Here is a 25,795-nt window from a genome sequence, read left to right as displayed (position 1 = left end):
CTGGAGTTTTGATCCAGCCCTGCTCTGGCTGGATGGCACTTACTGACTGCTCCTGGAAGGCACCTCAGGTCTGATGGCGCTGAAACCAGCCCTCAGCAGCCTGGGATCAGGTTGCCAAGTTTTCAGTCTCCAGCCTTCCAGTATTTAAAGCAGGAGTCCAAAAAATTCCAATACGCTTTTGCCTTGAACCTTTGGGTACCTGGAGTCTGCCCACACCTAAGACACCTGGCAATAGACACCACCTGCTTGGACAGAGCACCCAGAGGACACCCAAGGTTAGGTGTGCCTAATTTAACCTAATTAAAAAAAAAACAAAAACCCTAAGCAACGCGTTTTGTACCTACAGGCAGGTGAATCCGAGGCACGGCAGTTTCCCAAGAGGACGAGAGCGCACGCAGGCTGCCATGGACCCTCTAGGGACACGCTGCTGGTGGCTGGGGGCTCAGAAAGCGCTTACGCCCTGGTATAAGTGCTGCTCGGGCGAGGAGCGCGTGGCTGGCTAATCCCCTCTCTCCCCTGATCCGCAGCACCTCCTCCAGCCAGCACCCTTTCAGCCCCAGCACCACTGCCTGCTCGTGTGTCCCCAGATGTGCTTTTGGGGCGGAAGGGAAGCCCCAGGGAGCCCCCCGCTTTCTAAAAGCTCAGGGAGCTGTGAGTGCTTGCCACGGCACCGAGCCTGGATGCCACGCTTTTGGCCAAAAATCACCCCACAGGTGTTAGCAGACCTCAAGCAGACAGCAGCTCCAGAAGATTCAGCACAGACCCATGCTTTTGGGCCGCTGATAACAAAGCTATTCTCTCCCCTCCTGCCTTCCCAGCATCCTGGTTTCACCCCCAAAACAACTTTCCCTGCAAAATCGAGGAAGCGAGGGGGCCCGGGAGCAGTTTCGCCAGCAGCGGTTCAGACGGGGAAGCAGCTCCCTGTGCTCGGGGCACAAGTTTCAAACTAGTTGTTACAGGAGGTGGCTGCACATCAAAGGGCACGCGCATGTTTAGGAAAAACAAGAGTACAGCGAGTTCCCCTCCTGACTTGAAAATTACACGTTACGTTTCTGGCTGCAGCGATAGATTAAAAACTGCAGGTATTTCAGGTGTTCGGAGAACTTATTTTAGAAGTTAAAGATGCTAATGAGGGTACAGAAGTTCTCCCAAGGCAAGCAAAGATTAGCTCAAAGAGATTGCCAGGCCACGCTCCAAACCAGCCTACACACGGCGCAGCCTCGTTATTATTCTTCAAGAAGAGCTATTTTGGTCTCGGTGAAGCGGCAAACACTACGAACAAGCCAACCAGTTTTGGCAAGGCAGGCTCAGCCCACTCGATTAAATCCTCGGGCTGCATCTCCCCCGGTCCCTGTCCTCTCCTGTCTGTCCCCCCTCCTGCCCCGCAGCCCCTCGCCACTGACCCATGCTCCGGCTCCTCGATGGGGTCGGTGAACTCCGAGTGCACGGTGGAGTCGATGGCGCTGTCCGTCTCCACCTCGTCGTGCATCTCGTGGTGCACCAGCGTGCTGGTGTCCTCATCCGTGAAGGTTTCGCACTCGCTGTAGGTGCTCTCCGAGCCCATGTACGCGCTGTCGGTCACCTCATTTGCCTGTTACAAGACACAAGAGGGAAAAAGCAGCCCCGTAAGGTGCTGGAGCCACGCGGTTGGGTTGCAGAGCAGGACCAAGCCCGTACGGGACAGCAGTTCTCCAGCATGAGGCATACGCCATGCCCAGGAGCTCTGCCGAGCCACCCCGTGCCTTGGCAGTTGGGACTCAGAGAGATTTTATATTGGGTTTATGGAGTCCCAGAGGGATTACCTGCTGCTCCCTCAGCAGTTCCCATCACGGCTCCTTTCACCCACCCCACTGCTACAAATACACGTTATCAGTTTGAGTTCTCCACACGAACCACCGCTCAAAACCACCAGTCAGCCCTCACAGCACTTTTTCCACCCCGCTGGTAATATGAAGGCACCTCCCATCCCTCAACAGAAAACTCAGCTGCTTCATAAACCTTTACTACAGCCTCTGGTTTGCAAGGCTTGCACCACCAGTCTGCATCTTCAGGACATGCTTTTTTGGGACTGCACCTTGAATACTTTGCGCCACATCTCCGTTACCTGCAGCGAGCCAGCAGGCTCCGGGCGCTTGGTTTTCAGGAGCCCACACCACGAGCACAAAGGGCTGGGTTTTCCCAGCCCTGGCACGAGGACAGGCTCCTCCACCCCGAGCACGGGCGGCGCTGAGCCTCCTGCACCCGCATGTGCAGAGCGGAGCCGTGAGGCCACAAGGGAAAACCTGGTGAGAACAGTGAGGGCTGGTGGCCCAGCACTGCTGGGATTTCCCCAGGTGGTTTCAGAACAAATGAACTCAGTTGTGCCTCTGGGATCTGTCAGTGGGGGCACGGAGCTCCAGCTGGTCCCCTGTCCACGGCAGCAGCACGTTGGAGGCAGGCACTAATGCCCAAGCAAACTCCTCTTCCTCCACCAGAGAGGCACACATGGCAGCAACCAGGGCTTTTTGCAAACACATCCAAGCAAATGGCATCTTTCAGGTGGTCCTTTGGGGATCTGGGACTCAATGAGCCCCGTGGGTCCCTTCCAACTCCGATATTCTGTGACGTTTCTCAGAGCCCTGCACCACGGAAGGCCAGCAGCTGGGCAGACACCACGCAGATGAACTGGGAGAAGGGAAGCTCGCGCTCGAGCCACCCGCTCCACGACCAGGAGGGCGGCACCAGTTCTTGCCAGCTCAGCACAGACAGACAGACGGCCTCTCGCAGCCACCACCCCCAGGTTAAACATGATGGAAAGCTTTACAGAACCAGAGTCCAAAGTCACCACCCGTGGAAGACGGGGCCAGCCCAGCAAACTCCACCAGACGGCACAGGCTGCTGCAGCAAGCGCTGTCACCAACAGGGGAGGCAGTGGCTTCACCTGCCTCCCACGTGAAAACAAAAGCAATTTGCAGGGTACACCAAGTTTAGGGCAGGTCGGGCTTTGGCATGTGGGACAATGCCGTGTTGTGACACTGTTTGGGGGGACAAAAGCCATCCCCAGCTCACACTGATGCTTTGTGCAGCTCTGCTGTGCGCAGAGTGATGGGAACCCAAGGCAGCCAAGAGGGCCCAAGGGAGGAGAGCAGCCACCAGCATCTGAACATTTACCTGCCTGCTTCAAAAGGCTGCTTTTTGCCTGCTTGAAACAGATTTAAAGCAAAATTGGAAAGAACTTTGCTTGCAGACTCCAAAGTAAACTCTTGTTTTTTTTAAAAAAAAATAAACAAATAAACAAACAAAAGAACAAAAACCTTCCTCCTGGAAAGGTTTAAATCCAGACATACATTCAAGTGTATTCAAGAACAAAACAAAGACAACTATCGCAAAACAAACAAACAAGAAAACATGGAAACAAAACAAATCTCCCAACCCACACGCTGATTAAAAACCCACCCTCTGGAGGTTACAGTCGCTGGCCTCCCAGCACAAAGCGTAACAGGGAGCCGAACAGCTCAGCACATCACAACATCCCAATGCCCTTCAATCAAATTATTTATCTACCAAATTGCTTCAAAAATCTTATCGACAGGAAAAAATGGTGCAGACTGGCCGATGAGGGGGCAGCCAGAGGTAGCCACCAGAACAGCACAGACCGCATCCTCCTCCAGCCACACCGTGGACGTGCAGCAATTTTGTTCCTTAAAGGACGACCTGGAACACCATCTGCAAACATTCCCTGTATTTAGCAAAGGAGAAGAATGTGTTTTGCCCTGCCACATCCCACGTGGCGTGCATACAGAAACCAGAAGAGACCAGGACAGAAGTTGCTGCAGCTTCAATCACACGCAGCCAGGCAGGGCCAAAGCGAGGGCCACGGTCCAGGAGCACCTTGAGGAACAACCAGAGTGGCCCTGGCACAACCTGAGCCTGTTTCACAGCCCTGCTGTGTGCCATCACCGCTCACAAGGTCAAAAGAAACGAGCCTGAAGTTTGTTTTTGTCTTATTAAAGGAATTTTAGGAGAATACAGACTGCTACCTCACTCCTGCATTTCCCTGGATATAGTGAGTTTTCAAAGGATATTTTAGAAAACAGAAGTAATATTCTTTTTTCTTACAGATTTAAAAAAGTCAAACAAAACACCACCTCTACTCTATGCTTAAAGATTAAATCTTTAAGGAGGGGACATTTACCAGTCTGTGTGTGTCCCTAGGCCAGCTGTGCTGGGTACCACAAACCATGCGACAGAAGGGATGTTCCCATTTCTGCCAAACTCACAATGCTCTGCACCTCCCTCCAACAGGGCCGGTATGTAATGGCAGTACATTAGCACGTTGGACCTCGATTATTCTCTTTTAATGCTTTTTCAATTTCAAATGCAAGAGCCTTATTAAAGTTAAACCCATGCGGTCAATGAGTTATGAGACAGGTGAAACTTTAAACAAAGTTCTCCTCCTGAGCACGAGCGTGGAGAACTTTGCTTTACATTTTATCACAGATTAAATAATTAAACCTCAAGAAAAGATGCCAGAAGGAGATAGGCAAACAAGCAGACTAGGGGAAGATATTACAGAATGCTTGATAAAGCGAAGCAAAGCAAAACCAAAACCCTATGCCCTGGGCAAAGGTGCAGCCGCAGATCTCAAAGCTCTTTTTATGGCCTCGTGAACAGCTGATTTGTATCCTGACCCCTTAATTCCCACTGCCACATCTCTCTCCTCCAGCCAAGCTTGTTTTTCTGTTCACAGGCAGAAAGTAAGAGCTTTTTTTCAGATAAAAAATCACAACACAGCAGGTCAGGCAATGCCCACTTGGCAAACACATCCATGGGGGGGCTGCACATCCCCACTGCACGCTCAGAACAGCCCAGTACCACCAGCCCCGGCCTATTTTCATTTTTAACCAAATAAAACACCCCCTGAGATGCTTCAGGTCAACCTCAGACCTTAAAATCAGGACACCACACCCCAGCCTGAACCGAAACCACGGCTTGACTGTGGTTTGTGCCCTAACGCCCACACGAGGCCCAAGCCCTGTCTGCGGCCATTTTGTTAGAGTCACCCGCACGGGATGGGCAGGGACACGTTAAGGGACCATAAAGCCCCGTCACCACTGACGTGCCCGGTCTGGTAGCCCACAAAGATGGCATGGGGAAGGCAGCTCGAGAGAGGCCTGAGGTGATGAGATGCGGCCACCACCCCCAGAGTCAGCACCGGGCGGCAGCCAGCCACAGGGACGGGCTCTGCCACACCACAGAGGCCACCACCGAAGCCACATGCGAGCCAGCGAGGCCGAACATGCAAAGCTTCCTGCTTCTGTGCCGGCTTCAGGGCGCCTGCCAGCTTTGCAGGGCGTTTTGTTGGCTGGAGGATGGGGCTCAGGAGGGCTCTGGGGCTGGCAGCCCCTGTGAGGAGCTTTAGCAGGCGGGGAGCGGGGCGGCGGCACGCGCTCAGGGGTGCTTCTGTGCTTCGAAGCACGGCTGTTGGGAAAAAGCACAGCACACCCCAGGCTCGAGGGAGCATTTGTTTGGCTGCTCTGATCCGTGACGGACAATTTCACCCGAAATACAAGCAAAACCATGAGTGGGGCGGCAGCCGGTCCCTGCCAGCAGCCTCGCCACCCTGCAGCGCCGCTGGCCCTGGCCACAGTGACTAGGAAGCTCGGGGGGGGGGGAGGAAAAGGAAAAACAACTCTGTTTTCCCAGCAAGAGTGAGCGTATTTGTGATTCACGCCAGCTCTGAGGGACAGGTGGGGGAGAGGGATGGGTGGCACACAGCACCCTCCAAGGACACACTGTGCTGCTCCCATCCTGTGGCCATGGCCCCCGAGCTGGGAACACTGCTCTGTCCGGAGCCACAGACATGGGGCCAGGGGAAGGAGACCACCAAAAAGAGCCCCCAGGTGCTCGGTGCTGTGTCCTGCCCTGCAGGAGTGGCCTGGCCGCTGACAGTGAGCCCAGCTCAGCTCGTGGTGCTGGGGACAGGCACCTGCCCAGTCACACGATGTGTTTAAATTGGCTTTACACGGATGTAAAGGGGAGAGAGGAGGCAAGTTGTGCTGGCAGTCCACCCTGAAACGCCCTGTGTCAGCTCAGCCCCGTGCACTGGCCACAGGCCAGCAGGAACCTGTCACCCACCAAATAACCCCACACTGGGGACCATCACCAGCAGCAAGGCACCAACCACTTAGCCCCGGTATTTGCCTCTTCCTGCTTATTTGGGCAATACCCACTTTGCAGAGAAGCCAGAGGGTCCTCACTGAGCTTGGGGCAACGACAATGACCCACCCAGCCTGGCACAGCCCCAAAATCAGGTTGACCCGAGCAAAGCAGGTCCAGGGCCACTTGAAAAGCTTTTGAGGCTCCTGCACTCAATGCCAGCTCTCAGGCTGGGCAAGAGAACACCCATCAGGAAACAAACAAACAATCAAACACAAAAATTACAAGATCTGGCACATCCTCCATGCCCGGAAAGCCCGCAGCCGCCGTCCTTCCCAGCCCAGCTGCCTGGGCGGACTGCAGCTACGCAGACACAGCCTGCCCCTTCCTGGCGATGCCAGGGCTTGGAGCAGTCCCCAGGACAGAGATCTGCCTCCTCCAGGACCCCAGCTCCCTCCTTATTTCGTGCTAGTGCACAAAACTCACCTGCGGACACATTGCCTCTTTGCCCACGTTGAATCCAGCTCCTGCTGGGCGGGAGGAGGGAAGCGAAGTCCCGGAAAGGCTCGGCGCGAGGTTCACCAACGGAGCGGAGCTCAGGTCGCGGAACAGAGTGCCTTTTGTTCCTGACCTTCCAGCCCCCGCGATAACAATATGTGAGCTAATGCACACTCCCCTGCCGTGTGACTGCAGCCACCCGAGCTATGTGAATACCAAAATAAAAGCACGCCCCACGCGACGGCCAGCCCCGCTCCAGGTGCGCGTGCTTTCTTTCTATGTAAACCTTCCTCCAATTAAGAAGGTTAATTTCGAGGAGGGCCATTCTTGCTACAGAGGCTTCCCAGGCTTATCTCATCTTTCCTGCTGTTCCTGGTGAATATTTAAACATTAAATAACCATCTCCTTCCTTATAACAACAAATAGAAAAGTAAATAACGCCCGTCTTGTTCACTCCAGAGACCAGGAGCGCTTTGCTGCTGATAAGTGATCACCGCCACAGTGACTCAGAGAGCAATGCAGGGTGGGTGGGGTGGGTGACTGCCACCCCAAAAGGTTGTTGCTTGGCTCAGCAGGGATACCCGGCTACAAACACGCCGCCCCGAGCTCCACCTTGCCCCCACCCAAGCTGCTGCTTCAGCAAACAGCAGAGCCACCGGCACGGTGCTACCCGAGGAAGCGCTCTGGGTCCCCAGAACCCCCCTGTCCCCAAGCATAGGGCATAGGGACAAAGTCCCTGTCCCTTGGACCCAGAGGTTTGGGCTGTTCTGTGTATACCCGCACCTGGGATCCCAACAGGGCCTGATTTCTCCATCTCTTTATTTTAGCTGCCTCTCCAAGTCCTCTTCCTTCAGACTGCTCCCTGAGCCAGCACTTGGGGACAGGAACATCTCAGTCGCATGCTGCCCACATGCCATTCCCTGATGGGTTGGGGACTGAACCCCCCCACGACGCACCCCGAGCTTGCCCCCTCTGTCACAGCAGCGATACCCTGACCGAGGAGAGCACCAACACGAGCTTCTTCAGCCAAACGTCCACAAGAGGCACAATGGCATCAGGCCTGAAGGACCTGACTCTTCTGTGGGACCCGCACGCAGCTCCGAACGCACAGAACGAGGAGCTCAGCCCATCCTGGTTCGCTGTCCTGCTCCAGATCAGGAGCACAGCTCACCATTTCTAGCACAGTTTATCTGACAGGTCCCCCAAACCTCCATCCAAAGGTCCTACCTCTCCCCTCGCTCCAAGTGAAGATCCGAGCTTTGCTGCTGATCAGAAAGTCACTCCCTGGTGTCTAGCCTAACCCTCCCCACTTCGGCTACACCCTCTCTTGCATTGTGCAGGAGATACCAAAAACTCTGCTCCTTCCCCCTACAGAAACTTCCCATCGTTGAACTTTGGTCTCCCTCGGTCACGGGAGCCAGCATAAACGAGCATTTCTTCCCATTACCTCCACAAATCACATTTTCTCATTTTCTCCGGGCTATTCTTGCTCCCCTCTGGGACACATCCTTCCTGCAGCACGGTGCCCCAAGCAGGACCTTCTGCTCCGGCAACACCAGCAGGAAGCGCCTTGCTCGATAACCAGGCGACCCTCTGTGCTCAGGGATTTCTGGTACCGAGCACAGCAGCAGCACAGTTATGGTTTAACCCGAGCTCCTGTCCTGGCTCCATCCAGATCTGCCACTTAACCGAGCGGGGTCACAGCCCTTTTGCTCCCTCAGCTCCCCTGCTTGCGCTGTGGGACCTCAGGGACCTTCTAGCACCGCTGTACCACAAGGCAAGGCTCGTCGGGAGGCACCAAGCGCTGCCAGTTTTACTTTGGGAACTCTTACTGAGACAGCTTTGCCTCCTGGAGCTGCCTGATGCGCTCCTGGCCACCCCGAGCCCCGAGCCCCTGCCTCTCTGGGTCCCACGGCCATGCTCGCGGCTCAAGATAAAGCTTCAAGGTCCTTGTTTTCCAAACTCCTTCCACCTTATCTCGCACAAGGCAAACACTACGACTGGGAGCTCTTCCAACCAAGGATATTTCTCACAGCATGCCTGAACTACAGAGACACTCGTGCCTGATTTTCCCACCTCTCATCCCTTACCCTAAGCAGTGCTGAGGTCCGTACACTACATCAGTTTCCTTGGTACTTTCAAGCTGCTTCTTACAAGGTGGTCAGCAGAGCCAGATTTTGGAGTTTGATCCAGCAGTTTTAGCAATCACCATGTTTTCTGTGCCTAATCACTGCAGATAACACCAGCTGTTCGCTTGTTTGCTGTGAACACGAGAGCTCTGCACGACCGGGGCTGCCTTTGCTGCTGCCCTGCGGGGCAGGGAGGCTCCGTGGGCTCCCCTAGGGGATGGATGGACGAGCAGACAAAGCTGCATCCATCGTGTTTCACACTCCTGCAGTTCCTGCAGCCACCCCAATGATTCTGAGTGCAGCAGCTCTTTATGGCCAAAGCAATGCTAATTCCAGCAAGTGACTTGAAGAGGGTTTGGTGATCACCTTCTGTTCGGACACGATGAGTTTTTGGGGTTCCCATGCACGGGAGCCTGCAGAGGCCGGTCCTACCAGACAGGGAAAGGCAGTGGTAGGAGAAGGGAAAGCCTGAGCTGAGCTGCCACATCCTGCAAATGCTGCCTGAGCTCAGCAGCCAGCTCTGTGCCGTGGCGGAAGAGAAACAGCTCCTAGGGCAGCCTGCAGTAAGGAAGGGGTGCTCAGAAGGTCCATAGGGCCCAGGAGGAGATAAAACCACCCCCATGTGCCCACTGCGAGGCACAAGCCAAGAGGAGCGGTGGCCGCTGTGCCCGTGAGCTGCTCTTGCAGGCTGTGATTCAGCTACAGCTCCCCCATCACCACCACACAGCTCGGGTCGTGCCAGCCTTCAGTCCCCAGGCAGCCGGAGAAATTCTGCAGCGTGGATTTAAATTGCCTCCCTCTGATTTTTACACCCTTCCAGAAGCATTCAATTCAATTACTCCACATGAAAAGAGATTCCAGCTTCAACAGCTGCAACAGTTTGCAGCAACCGCCAGCTCATTTCACTGCAGACAGGGCGGCTGGGATATCCAGGGGCATCCCCCTCCCAAAACTAGACGTGGGACCCCAAAAAGGATCGCAGAACCCCACCGGGGACTGCTTTCCTCCCCAGATCCACTCCAGCTGTGCCGTGAGTTGCTCCTGAACACTGAGCCCAGGGGACAAGCTGGGGGAGAAGGCTTGCAGGGTGCACGCGTCCGGTGAGCGCCGCTGCTCGCCTGCTTAGCGCTGCTGTCCCGAGAACGCACAGCACCCCTCTGGCGGCTGCGATGCATCCTTCCTCGCTGCTACCACGGGGAGCCCCAGCGACTGCCCAGCAGATGGCAACAGCCCTGCACACCCTGCACAGCATCACACAGCCCTGCACACCGTGCACAGCCCCACAAACCCTCACACAGCCCCGCTCCTCCTCTACACCCCTCACCTGCAGTTTTGGCTGCCCCGTTTTGCACATCTCGAGGGCCTTCCTGCCATCAGGCTGGCCCAAATCGCGAGTTGCCATGGCTGAAATGAGTGTTTGCGTTGTTTTATCACACTCCTGGCCCGCCTTTACAGCACACAGCCTTGCACCGGCTCTGCCTCTCCTCCGACCCACCTAAGGTTACAAATCTCCGTGCCCAGTAACTCTGGCAGCACACCAAATCTTTGTGGTTTGCTTTCATTTTGGGAGAATCGTTCTGTTATCGTCTGATGCTCTGCACTGCTCCGGCAGGCTCAGCTGCCCCCAGGAGACGGGGCAGGTCGGGCAGAGGGCTCTGTCTTGGGCGCAGGGCACAGCAGGCATCAAGAAAGCCAAATCCAAATTCACCTTCCCCCCTCGCAGGGCATTGCAAAGGAGCCCCCGTACCTCGGGAGTGAGTCACCAGCACAGCTTGATGCCGCCCAGCTGGCAAAGGGAGGTGAGGATAACTCCCACCTCCCCGTTAGTCAGCGGCGAGGCTGCACCAGCCCAGCCTGGGGGAAAGCCAAAAAGGACTTGGGTGCCAGTCGGACTCCAAGGTCCTTTTGCACTGCTCTGCAGGGTGGCCAAGCCGCTGGGATTATTGTTAGGTGACGTTTCCCTGCCGGAGCAGAGAGCTGCCTGCAGCCACGGTCAGGCAGGGAGGCACTACGTGGGGCTGCCAGCAGGCACGTGGCCCCACGAGGGGATGAAGGGGATGCTGTCCCTGCCCCGGAGCTGGGCGAGCAAGGGATGAGGTTCCCTCAGCACGCGTGGCAGCGCAGCTAGGGATGGCAGGGAGCCCCTGCAGGCACCACTTGCCGAGCAAAACGCCACGTGGCTGCAGGAAGCCAGGCTCCTGCATTTCTGATCCCCTCCGAACTGCTGTCTCAGCAGAGGTACACGACCAGAAATCCTCTCTGGAAACCATTTAAGAGAGGGACTGGAGCTGGCAGGGCACAGCAGGAGCCAGCAGCTCCGTGCTCATCGTGCACAATCCTTCGCTCCCGCTGCCTGCCTCTGCGCTGCCCCAGGGCTTACGCTCTGCTCCGACGTGTGCTGGCCCTGCTGGGGACTCCCCCTAACTCCAGAAAGTCCAAGCCTCACCCAAATACAACATAAAAACACCGCGCTCTCCTCCACATCAGTTTTTGCCTACCGCCTCTCTCTCTCTGTCCCTGCCCTCTCTCCAAGCCGAGCTGATCACATCGGGGCTGGATCCCTGTGCAAAGCGGCAAAGCTCAGACCTCTTCTCCTGCAAGAGGCTTTTCTGCCCTTACTCGAAGGTGCAAGCAGTGGCTCTCCTTCCTCTGCAGGGCAAACGCTCGCTGAGAGACACCAGTGCTGGATCCTCGGGGATTTCTGCAGATGTTCGAGCACCAGCAGAGGGGATGAGTCACCGAGAGGAGCAACCTTATCAACAAAGGGAAGGTATTTTCATTTAGGCTGCTTAAAGCTCTTGTTTACACTTGTTTGAACAAACATTTAGGAGAGGAGCTCTCTGTCAAGGCCTCGGCACTCGGAAGAGCCAAGCACTCGAGCCCTTGTGATTCTCCTCGGCTAAGAGGGACGAGGGCCGAAACCCCAGACACAATAACCGCGGCTGCTCTCAGCGCCTGGCGCAGCACCACTCCTCCGGGTCGCCTTTAGAAGGTCCATGGACGTGACAGAAGGCCAAAAGCTGGCTGTGCCCCTAGCCCCACCACCCTGCCGAAGCCAGAGGGGCTCACCCGTGGCCCAAAAGCCTTCGTGTAGAGGCTGAGAAGGAAGCGGTGGCCTCCAAGAGGTGGTTTTGCTGCCTGGTGGTCCCACGCAGAAGCACATTTTCAAGCCCCACGCTTGCTGTGCACCAAGCTTGCCAGGTCTGAAACGGGGCCATTCCCATGCGAAACGCTTTTTGGTGATGCGTGGGGGGAGGTTTGTTCAGAGGAAAGGCAACGCCTTCACTTTCAGAAGGATTTTTTCCCCCCTCCTCTCTTCCAGGTGGATCCAGGCAAGGCGGAACACGTCCTGGGGACGGCCACTTGCTCCGTTTGCTGTCGTTGCTCTTTGTCCTGTTTGCTGTCTCACCATCTCCACAGCTCCCTGCTGCACCCAGCCAAGCCCAGCCTGCCGCAGGTCCTGCTGGGCTTTGATGCACAGCGATGAAAACCCCTCGGCTGCAGCTCCCAGCAGGATGCCCCCTGCACCGCTCCTCTCACCCTCCCCGACACAGCTCACGCTGCCCAGGGCACGGCTCCGCAGGACAAGGGGAATAAAGTGCACGTTGGGAGCTCAGCGAAACGAGCACAAAAAAACACACGCCCCAAGACACCAGTTTATTTTTACACTCGCAACGCCGGGCGGTATTTCTCGATCATGTTCTCATTTGCTGAAATCTCTACAAAATCCTTGCAGGCTGGAGAGTATTTCGAACCACGTATCCAAGACAACAAGGGTAATTCTTCCCCAGCATATTAAACACAGACACCAACAGAGCTCTGATCTTTTCGAGATTACCCTGATTTCAGCAGCATAATCCATTGCCACCTTTCTGAAAAGGCGATTTCAGGATTCATCACCTTTTTCCTTCGGTTCACCTTGTCGTCGCAAGGAACCGGTGGCCCAGGGGCAGAAGCGCTCCATCGCGGCGGGGCACGCACCCGGCTTGTTGGTATTCCTGCCCAGAGCAGCTTGCAGCACTGACGGAGCTCATCTGTGTCAAATTAGCCCTTCGAAAACATCTCTGCTCTGAATCGCAGCGCGATCGTCCCGTGACGTAGATCTGAGGAGCACAAACCAAAGCCGTTGCCTGCACGAGCACTGCGACTCGGGGCGTCACAGCCGCTGAACTGCTCAGCGCTCAGCTCGGTGGGTAAAAAAAAGCAAACAGAATAAAACCCATTTGTGACCTCGTGCAGTACAGAGGGAGGAATGTGAAAACCCACGTCCTGTCCTGCCTTCCTGCCCCCCTTCGCTATCCCGCTGTCGCTGGGTAGCTGTAACTATCCCTTACCCCCCAGAAAAAAAGAGAGCACCAAAATTATCTTACGCCCTCCGCACAAGCCGTAGATGAAGACAACGACAGCACCTCAGCCTATGGAAAAATAATCTCAGATCCAACGTGCCCTGGAAAGCCTTCTGGTGGAGGGAGGCAGGGTCATGAGCTCGTCAGGCCAAGGGAACAAGTGACCCTTGTGGTGGCGGTGTCAGCCCGACGCGCTGAGCCCGGGCAGCCAAAGGGCTCAGCAGAAACCGCGCCTGGCCGGGACGCACGCTGCTGGCACCGGGTGGCAAAGGGACAGCTCTGAGACGTGTCAAGCAATGGACACGTGCTTCTCGTGAGCAGGGGGAAAGGAAGTTGCCCAGAGCCCAATATATTGTCAGGAAAGTCAAAGGAATAGTTTCAGCCCCGTTATCACGAAGGCCAGGGTAACACATTACGGACTACACAAAGCAAGGACGTGCATTTACATGCAAATCTCAAAGAGCCCTTTTCAAATCACTGTTTCCGTGACAAAAACATAAAACCTAGGGTACCAAGATGAGTCAAAAACCCGCAGAGGAAAGCTGGAAGAAGGACGAGCAGAAGGAAGCCACTCAGCCCCCCCGGGGGACCCGAGGACCAGCAGGTCCCTGCTCTGAAGGCACCTGCAGCACCTCCTGCTCCAGGCTGTGGGGCAGAGCAGCAAGGAGGAAGCTCACAAAGCAAAGCCCCAACCCCACAGCCAACGAACAGCAGCCTCCCTTCTAGCCGGGGCTACAGGGCCCTCCTGCAGCGTGCTCCTCTGCTCAGGAGCGCAGGAGGGAACGGAGGGATGGGGACCGCAACGTCAGCAAAGGGAAGGAAGTACAGCACGTAAGCATCCTCGATCAACCCCAAGAACAAAGAGGAAACCTACAATTTGTCTTCTGCTGACCAGATGGTACCAAGTGCCCGCTAGGCCTCAGGGGCAGGCTCCCAGCTGGCTCATCCCAAAACTGGGCTCACGTTCTGCAAGGGCAGCAGCTCCAGCGAGGACACAAACGCAACCACGGCAGGCACACACCCCGCACCCAGGGCACCGCGCTCTGGCACTCTGCAAGCTCAGACAGTGCTAGCAACGAGCAGGTTTTCGCTTGGACACCGCCTTTAAATTAAACAGCACCAAGTGCTCGGTGCCAATTCCCTGGCCCAGTCACCCACAGCTGAAAGGTTTTGTCCCGACCAAGCGTTAAAATCCCCGAGCCGCGGCACGGCGAGCTGCTCCACGAGCTGCCTCCCGCGGCACAAAGCTGATGCCCACGGGTGTTAGCAGCGTTCGTACTTGCCTCAAACGTGACGAAGTCATCAAATTCATCAGGACAGGCCGGGGCTTCCTCCTCGGGGGTATATCCCATATCATACAGCTGGCTGTCGGGGTCTGCAGAGGGAAAGAAAAACAGAATCACCGAAAGGAAACCCGCACCCCCGAACGACAGGCAGCTTTGGGAGACGCGGCAGCAGAAGGACAAGAATTTCCTCCTGCACCCACTGGTGCCTTCGGCGTTTGGAAAGGAGCCCTGCCTCCAGGCACCCCACCTCCAGGAGGGGGGAAGGCAATTTGGGTGACTGCTCCTGGCAGAGGTCCTACGAGGCCCTTTGCTGCTCCCACGGGGCTAGCGCCTGGATTCGTCCCCACCCCGCCATGGTCTCCGTTTCTTTTCCTGGTTTCTTCCCTATGTCTGTTTCCTGCATCCCCTTCTTCTTCTTCTCCCAGAAGGCTCTAATCCTGCTGTGGGCAGGGAATACATTAGTTCTGTGTGTGACAGCCAACTACCATGGGAACAGCAGAGAAGGCAGGCGGCACCGAAGCTGTTGTCATCTCCTGCTCCTCCCGTGACCAGCCGCATCAGGAGCCATCCTCACAGGAGGACAGGAAAATAGGAGGTTTTCAAGGAGAATTCTTAAAAAACGCATTCCTCCCACCCCCAAACACATCTGCAGCCGAGCGGGTCGGCGTTTCTCCGAGCCCTTCGCCGGAGAGAGGGCGCACAAATTCCCCGCGCTCCCTCAAGCAACAGCTAATGCCCGATCCAGCAGGCGACCTAGATCACAGCCTGGAAACACCAAATCGAGCTCAGAGGCTGCAGACCCAAAATAAATAGCGGGCTCCAAACCACACGCCTCGGAGCTGCGAGCGCTGAGGCACCGGCTTCGTCTGATGTCGATCGACTTGGCCAGGCAAGGGGCGCCGTAATGCCGGCACTCCTGGGGAGGCTGCGCGATCACACAGGCTTTGTGCATCGCTGCTGGAGGCAGAAGACAGGAGGAGACTTCTGAATCCTTCGGGCTGGTGGCTTCCCAGCAGGCTGGCGGCGTGGCCAGACCCCTTGCAGGATGGGAGGTGGCTACGAGCCGTGCCTTGGCCAGGCAGTGTGGCCACACGGACAGGAGCGCGCACACTGCCTTCTATCTGTGGTTGGCCCTGATGGCCACCAGCAGTTCGGGGCTGCCAGAAGCCAGCACGGGGCCTGATGCAAGCCCCCAAGCCTGGGAATGGGGCTTTTGGAGCTGGACTGCAAAGCAAAATGAGGAACAAGCCAAATTAGTTTTCCAGAAGCCAGGGTACGCCGACTCGCTCTACAGCGAGCATGCCGCGGGGTGGTGGCTGCAGCAGAAGAAAGGTGCTGGAGTTGGACTCGATGGTCCTTATGGGTCCCTTCCAACTTGGGATATTCTGTGATTCTGTGATGCTGTGTGCTCTGGTTTGTGGGGCACAACCTCGCTGTCCCCACTGCTTTCCCTGCTGACAGCCCCAGGGCGAGCGGTGCCACCAGGGGGCTGTGCTCCCACCCCGGGGCAGGGAGGAGGCAACCTCAGGTTGGACAGAGCGCCCTGCAGCCTGAAATCAACTGTTCCCACTAATTACCCCTGCCTCTGCTCAGATGCGAGAGGCTCCCTGCCGACAGCTCCCCCAGGGATGGGGACAGGGACCCTCGGGGTGCAAAGCCCCGGGAGCAGGGCTCACCCAGAGGAGCCTCTGCCCGCTCCTGGGACAGCACAACAGCACTGCTGGAGGACAGCCCACCCCACCAGCACCCTGCAGCACCCCCAGAACCACCGCGTGCCCTGCAGCGGGCAGAGCCAGACACAGGCTGCTCCTTTCTGCTTACCCCACTACCAATTTTTCCTCCTCCCCCTCAAACTAGACACGTGAAAACCTGATTTTCTACAGACACAGATAAAGGTATTTATTCGGCTCCTTCCTTCCTAAGGAGCTTGAAAAGGGAGGATTTACAGTCAAGAGAAGGCTTCCAGTTCCCCCAGGCATAAAGCGTGGGCAGCCGTGGCACAAGCAGCTCCCCGCCCGCAGCCGTCCCCATCGCGGCTCCTGCCCAAAGCGAGCGCTGCTGGAGCCCTTCGGGTGTTTCTCGGTGCAGGGCGAGCAGGAGGCTGGTTGCTCCATCTGTCTGCAGAGCGAGCAGCCTGCAGAGGGGTCTGTGCGCACACAGGGCTCATTTTCACAGCGAGCTCCATGGCTGAGAGCATGGAGAGGCCCTTTGAGAGGTCCCCGACGGTGCCTTGGCGGAGCAGAAGCCATGCCCAGGGGGCAGCGCCCCACGTTTCCATCTCCCCCTGCTCCGCTTGGAGAGCAAAGCCGAACAAAACAAGCAGCACAGGTTGACTTCCCTGCTCGATTCGCTCCCTCCCCCTCCTAAAAAGCCATATGGTGCTTTGTGTATAGGGCGAGTTGCCATGGAGAGCTTGCCTGCAAGCCTCCCAGCACAATGCGCCGCATTAAGCTTCCAAATTCCTGCCCAAAAGAGCCCCAAACCCAACCGAGCTCTGCGGCTCCACCGGCGAGGAGGGACGGGAGGGAGCACACAGCCCACGTCCAAATCCCAGCCGATCCCCTGCTCCCCTTTCACTTCCCCTTCCCCACGCCCCTGGCACCACAAAGCAGCCCGAGCTGTACGCTGTACGTCGTGTCTTTTTCCCAAATTAATTGCACTAATTGACTTGACCGGAATACTCACGCATTGCTCACGCAGTGTGCCCGACACCTGCACAAAGTGTTGGGTAAATTAATGGGGCAGCATTTTTACCAAGGTAACGAAGCTGGTGTGGGGCATACAGAAGTTGTTGCTGTGGGACGTTTGTTGTACCAGCCAGTGAAATTACGGTGAAATAAATAAATAAATGACTAAAAAGATGTAATAAGCAGATTAAAGCTCTGCAGCGCCCCCCTGACACCTCTTCCCACCCCTGCCTTGATGTTTCCCATTGCCTGACCTATGACTGCCCTAACCCCACTGCAGATCACCTTCCTGCTCGCTGCATGAGCACAGCCAGGAGATGGGGATGTGCCTTCACGCTGGCCTCCTCCAGCCTGCTGTGAGCCCAGCTCCGAGCAGCCAGCCCCAGCACTTTGTTTTCCCCTACCCATTTGCTTTTCTGCTCTCCCCACTGCTGCTCTGCTGCCTCTGGGCTCTGCATTAAATCCTGCAACTCCCTCTAGCTTTCAGATGTCCTCGTTCCTCCCTGTGTTTTAAAAATCTTTGTCTAAACACCCTCGTGCAAAGCAAAACGTGGACCATCCCCGAACATATCTGCGCGCTCTCCCGCTGACGGGTGTTTGCTCTCGCCTTTTACGAGGACCACGAGCCAAGGGCAACCTCTGTCTTGCATCTGTCTCACATCTGGAGCCTCTGCCAGCAGCAGAGCCCCAGCCAGGTGGCACAGAGCACGGTGAGCACGGCCAGGGAGCAGGATGGGTCCTGGGCTCTGCGTGGGGCTGGGTGAGCACTGAGCTCCTGCAGCAGCCGCGCTCTCCATCATCTCGGTGCTCTTCGGGAAGGCTCGGAGGTGTAACCATAGCCTGGGCTTTTCAAGAAATGCAGCACAGCGTGGAGCTACAGGAAAAGAAGTCACGGGGCGCAGAGGGCTCCTGAAATAGATTCTAAGAACTGCTTTCAAAAGGCAGCATTTCAGTGAAAAGGCACCTTGAGTGAAGAGCTGTGGGTACAGGAGTGACACGCAGGTCAGAAACAGAGCCAGTTTTATCGACTTCATATAGGAACGACCTAGAAAAACAGAGCCTTTCAGAAGTATTTAAGTCATCTGCCAACACACACTGCACATACTGCTGCAAGCCACAGAGCCACAAACTCAAAGCGATTCCAAGAGCCTGGATGACGTGCAGCCAGCAGACCAGAATCAGCCAGCACGGCACTGAGGCGAGGGACCTGCACAGAACAGCCCCCAAAAAGGCAGCCTGGAGTTAGGGTTGCCTTATGAGAGGGCAGCCGACACAGCCTGGGCTCCCTTAGCAGGCACGCTGCTTGAAAACGAGGTGGCAGAAGAGAGGCAGCGAGCACCTAAGCGATGCACGAGCACGCTCCAAACCTGATGCTCATGTGCAAAATGGTAGCTCTGAGCAGAGCCAAAAGCAGCAGACGCTACTCTGCCCTCCGTGTACATCTCCTGCCACCACCAGGAGCACCACCGAAGGCCAGCAGCCTTTCCCAAGGAGAAGCACTGACACCTCCAACCTCATCCCCCCGAGCACCACCTCCCCGCACAAGACTTGGGAGTAAAGCAGCAAATCTGCTTTCCCCATAGCTCCTCCAGGGCTGAGAGCTCCCACCAAAGGGACACCAATTTCACAACAAAAGTTACATGAAAGGAATAACCAAGCGGCACACTCAGGCCCCCGAGGAAGCAGCACCAGCACTGAGGTTGCTCACACAACCTCACCCCAGCCCCACGCAGCTAACGCGCCTCAGCAGCCCTGCGTTCCTTGGCTGTCGCTGCTCGTGCACGGGGATTTCTCAAACATCCCTTTTGATCCGGCCCTCGGGCTTTGTTTGGACGTACCATCTGAAAACAGAACGGAAAGAATCGGCTTCGTGGCATCCAAGCACAGACCCGGGCAAGAATTCTTCCCGAGGTGGCTTTTCCCAGGTGGGAGTGAGGGCTGTGTCGCTAAAAAGCACATTGCCCACTGGGGCTAGCTGGCCGTGGATGGAGCAGCTTGGAGCCCCCATCCTGCAGAGGCTCCCAAAAGCCACCCGAACTGGAAGATGCTCCTTAAGGCTCACCTCCTTAAGCCCTTCCATGATCCTCCCCCCAAATCTCAACGCTGCCAGAAATTCTCCCCAAAGAGAGCCAAGCGCTGTGCCAGGTGTTGGTGGAGGAGAGCTGCTTGGGTTTGTTTGTTTTTAAAGTGCTTTTGTGCAACCTGGCTTCTGTAAAAACAAACACAAAAAAGGTAAGGGAGGAGGGTTCCATAAGATTTTAAGGTTTTTAATCCTTTTTCCATGCCCCAAGGTGCGGGGCAGGAGCAGGAGCCGCTGCAGACAACCCAGGGGCTGAAGGCAGCCCTCAGGAGCCACAGACCCTGCAACGCCTGCACCAGCAGGGAGCACCAGCACTTCATTTAATTACCGGGGAGATGAGGTTTTAATAAACCTCATTGGGCCAGTTTTTAAAGGTTTTGGTAACTTTTCAGTGGCTGGAAGAGAATCCACCACCGTTACTTGCATCCGAGCGCTCTCTCCGGGGGAAGGCAGGCAGTTTAGGAAGACCCCGTGGTGGAAGGGCCAGACCTCTTAAATCCAGCGGTGTCACACCTCTTGGATAGATCCAAGGGGCTGAGAGGTTGCAGACGTGATGCTGCCCAGATCCTACCGGCTCACCAGCAGCCTTTCTGGTGGAAGCAGTCACGTTAGTCCTGCCGAGCTCTCCATGATCACCGACTGCAGGAATAAAACTCCAAAACAAAACTGTTTGCAAAGATGAGGGAGCAGAGAAGCAATAGGAGGACTCAAGCCTTTGAGCAGGGGGCACAGCAGCTCTGCCACTCACACCAGGCTTCAACCCCAGACCAGGAGGCACGGACAGAGCCAAGCGGTGCTATCCGAGAAGGAAAAGTCCTAGGTAAGTAATTATCCGCTCATTAATGACACCAGAATGACTGGATTCCTAACGAGGAAGGAATGTGTGTGCCCACAGCTCTGGCTCTCCTCAGCCACAGGCTCCCCGGCCACAGGCGGGCCCAGCAGCAAGATGTGGAGCAGAACAGCATGCTCTTTGCACGGAGATGGGAAATATGATGGAGAAATTCAGATGGCAGATGGATAACGAGAAAAGTCTATTTTCTAACAGAAGCAGCTTTTTTTTTTTTTATAGTCATCTTCTCCATAGAAGTGAGCACCGAGAACCTCTCCAGGACTCCATCTCCACGTCTCCAGGACTCCAACAAAACCCTTCTGTTCCCGTACTGACCACCTTCCCAAGCAAACAAGCAGCCCCGCAGCTCTTTCCCTTCTCCTTTGCCAGAGAAAAGCGTTCTTCCTGGCACCAAACTCAGGCCGTCCATCTGCAGGTTTGGGTTATGGTCAGAGGGTTTCAGCACCAGGCACAAATCTGCTTCACTCCACTCTGCCAGGACACGGGGCTGTCCCTGCTAAGCCCCCCCATGCCCCCTGGGTTGGCTGTGCAAGAAGTGTGGCTGTGCAGCAGCGCTGCCCCTAGCAAGGGGGTGCACGCAGGGGGTGCTGCTTTGGGCATCTGGTCCTGGATTTTGCATCACAGCTTTGCACTGCTACGAACCAGGGCTCCCTTGGATTTCGTTTCGGTTTGGGACCTGCAGCCCGTGGCAGTGACTGGATGCAGCAAGATTTCTCTGGTGGATGCATCCAAAACATTCATAAAGAAAGAATCCGGAAAATTGCAAGGGATTCCTGGGCAAATCTCTCATCCTCCGGGTCCCTGAGGGCTGCTAAGCGTTAGTGGCAGCTCGTTTAAGCAGCTCCCTGCCCTTCCCGTTCCAGAGCTGCGAGCAGGCCTCCGGACACAGCTCCTACAACTCCTGCGCTTCCCCTGAAAGTAGGTCACTGCAGCGTGTCATCTGCCAGGCTGTTTTTGGGAAGACACGCTCCCCGCTAAGGCACGGCGCAGGCCAGCTTCATCCCTGATGTAACCCTTCACCGAGCTGCCAAGGTACAAAAAACAAATGCACATCCCTGATTGCTGACATCAATGAAGAGGAACGCAGGCCAGGGAGCCCTCGGGAGCCAGAAGCGCCCCCTCCCAGCAGCATCCCAGACCCGGCTCCAGCACAGCTCTGCTCCTGCTGCTGCAGGGAGCTCCGTGCTCGGAGCGAGCCTTGCCGAGCGCCCGAGGCACCAGGCTGGAGAGAAATAACTCTGCAGGTCGTGCTTTTCATCCTGTTTTTCCTGTTCAGAAGTAGATATCCTTCCTCCCAGCCGAAGCAGCTTGAAGGCATCCTTTCTGGCACGATGGTGTTCCAAAGCAGAGGGTGAGCACCAGAAGCACCCAGCACTGACCTCATCTCTCCACTTCCGGGCACGCAGAGCATCCTTGCCCTCCAGCCACACAGCCTGCAGCTCCTTCAGTGGCAGCTATTAAAATACACACGCAGGGAACAAAAGCAGGTGCTCAAGCAGGTACAGCTCTCCCCTTGTTTCAAGAGGTCTGAGAACAAGGGGGAGGGCAACAGGCGTCTGAGGAAGCCCCCCTGTGAAGGCAGCCAAGCAGCTGCACACACTGGGCAGCGTTTTGGGCTCCTGGGAGAAGACTGGCTCTTCTCTCCAGCATGATGTGGGCTGAGCAAACACCCCAGGGTCACCTGCCCTGGGGCTTTCTCCCCTGTCCTCAACCCACCTAGGAGCAGCCTCCAGGGATGAGAGCTGGCCCTTACAGCTGCTCAGATCCTCGTGACGAGGAGCTCTGTCTGCCTGGGGACCAGCCTGCCACAGGAGAACATCTCAGTGCCCTGCTGAAATGCCCAACCTCTGCCACTGGCGATGCCTCTGCAGGACAGGGATGGAGAGACCTCAGGCTGCTGCAGCCACGGGGAGCCACTGAGGCAGCTCACCTCCATCAGATGAGGATGTGGGCTCCTGATCCACGCCCCTGTGGGCCAGGAGTTAAACTCGACTGATTGCCCTCACAGGTTTCCACCGACAGGCTCAGCAGTCTCCATGGCAAGTGTTCAAGCACCGCTATTTCAAGAGAAAACCAAGTTTGGTTCTTCCAAGAAAGGCTCACTGCAAAGAACAGCAGGGAGATTTTTTTTTTCCCTCCCCTCCCAAGTACACATATACATTTTAATCTGACATTTAAGTCTTCGCTCCTTTCATTGGAGGAATTAACACTTATCTTCATAAACTCCTTATCCCAACAAGCAGCATATGCCAGAACAGAACGAGATGCGATGCAAAAAAGGCAGAAGATTTAATCAGAGCAATTTTGATTTTATTCTTGCTCATGAATCAATCTTGATTTCCCATTCACGGCAGCCCCTGTTCTCTGAATGGCAGCCGTACACAAAGAGGCATCTGTTCTACCTCCAGCCACCGCACAAGCTGCCTCCCTAACCGGGGACAGCACGACCAGGGTTAGGAACAGGCAACACCGACGGGAAAAGTCTTGACTGCAGCAATGCTGCAGGAGTAAAGAGATCAGCAGATCCAAGAAGTAGGAAGCGTTCACGGCAGTGCCAGATCCCCTCCGGGCCATCAAACGTGCACATTCGCTCCCTCCCCATCTGCTAGGTGTCGGTGAAAGCTCTGCTTTTAAAAAGCAAGTGCCTGGAATAGAGAATGGGGCCTGGGCTCCCCGCTGGCAGCAGCGTGCTCCGATGCTAGCAGGGGCCTGTTGCAATGCTGCCATGCCTCACAAACACAGCCTCATAAAATAATCACCGGGTTGGAAGTGTACAAGGGAACGCACGCTTTGGCTTCTGGAATTCTCTCTGTGCAAGGAAAGCTTGCGTTTGGTGGAGCAAAAGCCATCTGCAATGCAGATCCTACAAAGAAAGAAGCTACCCACAAACTGCACAGTGGCTTACGCTGCCAGCCAGCCAGATACCTAACAGGCTGCACACCTTCAGATGCTCTGCGGAGCCAGGGCAGCAGCCAGCCTGGCTCTTTGGAAATTCAGAGGCACCATGTGCTAGCCAGCAGTCCCACACTGGCTCTGAGCACCTCGTGGGCTCCCCACCGGGATCACCCAGCGCCATCAGGCACAGAGGGGTCCCTGAGACGGCTGGGGCCGTGCCTGCAGGGCCAGGAGCTGGTTTTAATCTGATGTGCAGTTCTCTGGCTGCATGCTTTGAGCTGAAACACTCAGCCTGCATCCAGCAGGAGGGCTGGGTACAGGGTTTTCTTTGGGGGAAGCAATTCCTGGGTGGCCACCCAGCTGCCACACTGACAGTCCCAGGGTGCGGAAAGCTGGCTGCAGAAGCCAGAGCACTCCCGGGGCCACTCTCAGCAGCCGAGGGTGGTGCAGTCCCCCAAGAACCCAAGGGAACCTGATGTTGGCCACACTCCTCCTTCACCCCAAGGGTTCCCCCCCCCCGAGCTCGTTAGCCCAGCACCGCTGACGACCCCGGCGCTGCCGAGCGTCCCCCGGGCGGTGCCCCAGCGCTTGCAGCAGGCAGGAACTCCGCCGCAGCTTCCAGGTTTGGGTGTTGGCTCCAGCGCGGTATTTTCCATCTTCCCGAATCCAAAGAGCTTTCAGTTCAAGAATTCGAAAAGGGATTTGACTGTTTCCATCCTCAGGCCCTCCCCCAGTGCCTCAGCGCTGTCGGCACAGAGCTCCTTCTGTTCGGGGAGCGGAGCCCAAAGGGATGCAGTGGGGAACCTGCACCGTGGGCCGCGTGGGGTTGGTTTTAAGGCAGGCCTTACAGATGTTTCAGATCACAGCACAGGCGTTAATTACAGGATTTGTCCACCTCTGCTACTGAATTTAAGCGCGTTGGTCTGCTACAGAGAGACTTTAAAATACCCTACTGGATGCCAAGGGGCCTCTGAAGGAAAAAAATAAACAAAAAAAAAAAAAAAAAAGAAAAACAGGTGTTTGAACTTAAAAGGTTCTTAAATATCCTGACAAAGAAAGGAGCGTTGTGAACACAGCCTTGTTGTTCACATCTGACCCTGCCCACTTCTCGTGTCTGCCAGCCACGCGGCCCTGCAGCAGCTCCTGCCTCAAAGGCAGCCCGGAGCTGCTCTGGGCCTGGCACGTCGACTTCCAACAACAGGCTCCATCTCACTGCCATCAGCTCCTTACTCCTTCTTTACTCCTTCCTTACTCCTTCCCAGCAGCTGGCACGCAGCTCCTCGTACCCGGTCCTTACAGAGGAGATCCCCCCCCAGCCCTATGCCTGCAGAGATCAGGCCCATGCCTCCACACAGGCCCAGGGTTTTCGCCCAGCTGCACACTTGGCAGCCGGTCTCATTTCTGCCCTAAACTTGAAGGGGAAAGTCTGAAGAAACCTCTTAGATCACGCACAGTTTTGGGATGCTGCCACCCCTCTCCCCTGCTCCTTCATTCTAGCCACAGCACCGTGCATTTGCCCTCAGCAGCTCCATGGCCAGGGGAAGCCTGGAAGAGCTAAGGACAGTGAGAAATCCCCAATAACCACACATGTTGTGGCAGGTCTCACTTCAGGGATGGACCAAAGTGCTACGATCTACCAGGAAATGCAACAGAGGCTCAAAAAAAAGGCCAAGCTAATTAATAAAGCCTTGTTAAAAGGAACTCACAGCAGCAAGCACAGCCTCTGCTGCCTTTACAAAGGGAAGATCAATATCGACCACCTAAACAGCAGCAACAAACCCTCGAGATCATTTCAACGTGAACAACTGCTCAGCTGGTAAGGCTTGAAGAAACACTCTCTGTGCCCTGTCCCACGTTTTTTCATAGCTGCTCGGTGCTGTGCAACATTAGAGAGCTCTGCTGCTCTTAACCACTGTAATAAATACGTAGCAATCTCTTACCAGGCTAATAAATAGCATCTTAAAAGCTTTGTCCGGATCTGCTTTTTCCATCCAATTAATATAACGCAATACTAGAGCACTGAATTATTGAAGAGAAATACAAGCCGTGGCTTTCACAAACACGCCCTACTCCAGTGGCAATTTATTACAAATTAATAGCGTGCTGCATTGCCTCCTGCACCACCAGAACTGCACTCGGCCACCCGTCAGGCTACAGCAGCCACCAAAGCTCTGGAGCTGCCACGAGACACAAGTCCCAAGCGCACGGGGAAGAGCTGTGCACAAATCAGCCCGGGCAGCAGGAGGAGGGATGGATGGCCAACAAAAAGACAAGTTGCTTCTGCTTTTCAGGGCTTTTCTACTCATGAAACGAACCTGGTCTGTACGGGAATAATTGGTCTTTGATTGTATCAGTGCTCAAAAGCACGCCTGGCGTGCCTGGGTGACAACGCGGCGCACGTTCATCCCTGCATGAAAGCAACGCTGAAATTTAAGACAGGCCTGACTGTAAACAGAATTGATTAATGTGCAAATGTGGCGCTTCCAATTTGCACATGTAAAGTTACATCTGCTCGGCACGATGTTTCCAATATTTTTCACACCCTGTCCTTAAAAACGCACTTGCCCCAAAATGAACCTCCAACGCTCGTCTTAGAGATGAATCCCATATTGAAAAAAAGTCTGTGTTTATTTTTTTTTTTTCCTCCCCTCTTCAGCAAAGCGGTTCAAACACCAGCCAGCCAGAGAGATATCAGCATTTCCCCAAGCTACTGCTCTGGGAGCTGTGACAAGCCCCTCAAGAGCAGCATCAGAGCTGCTACAGGCCTGTGTGAAGGTTACCTACCAGGCAGCGAGTTCAAAGCCCCTTTCACGTGCTTCTTGCCAGAAAACCTCTGTACGTGCTGATCCTCCAAACAGCTGGAGGGGAGGTAAATGCATCAGC

General features: G+C 55.6%; 1 protein-coding gene across 3 annotated transcripts in view; it reads right to left on the bottom strand.

Annotated features, from left to right (window-relative positions):
* RAB11FIP3 (RAB11 family interacting protein 3) overlaps positions 1 to 25,795 on the bottom strand; it is a 64,124-nt gene that overhangs the window by 21,458 nt on the left and 16,871 nt on the right. For all 3 annotated transcript variants that reach the window (XM_032197404.1, XM_032197406.1, XM_032197407.1), the window contains 2 exons: positions 14,395 to 14,486; positions 1,404 to 1,591 (listed from right to left, as the gene is read on the bottom strand). In XM_032197404.1, coding sequence (XP_032053295.1) covers positions 1,404 to 1,591; positions 14,395 to 14,486 — 280 coding nt within the window. The remainder of the gene's footprint in view (positions 1 to 1,403; positions 1,592 to 14,394; positions 14,487 to 25,795) is intronic.

Source organism: Aythya fuligula, chromosome 15 (genome assembly GCF_009819795.1).
Source record: "Aythya fuligula isolate bAytFul2 chromosome 15, bAytFul2.pri, whole genome shotgun sequence".
NCBI lineage: Eukaryota > Metazoa > Chordata > Aves > Anseriformes > Anatidae > Aythya > Aythya fuligula.
Note: the sequence above shows the minus strand (reverse complement) of the source record. Positions and strands in the feature narration are given on the sequence as shown.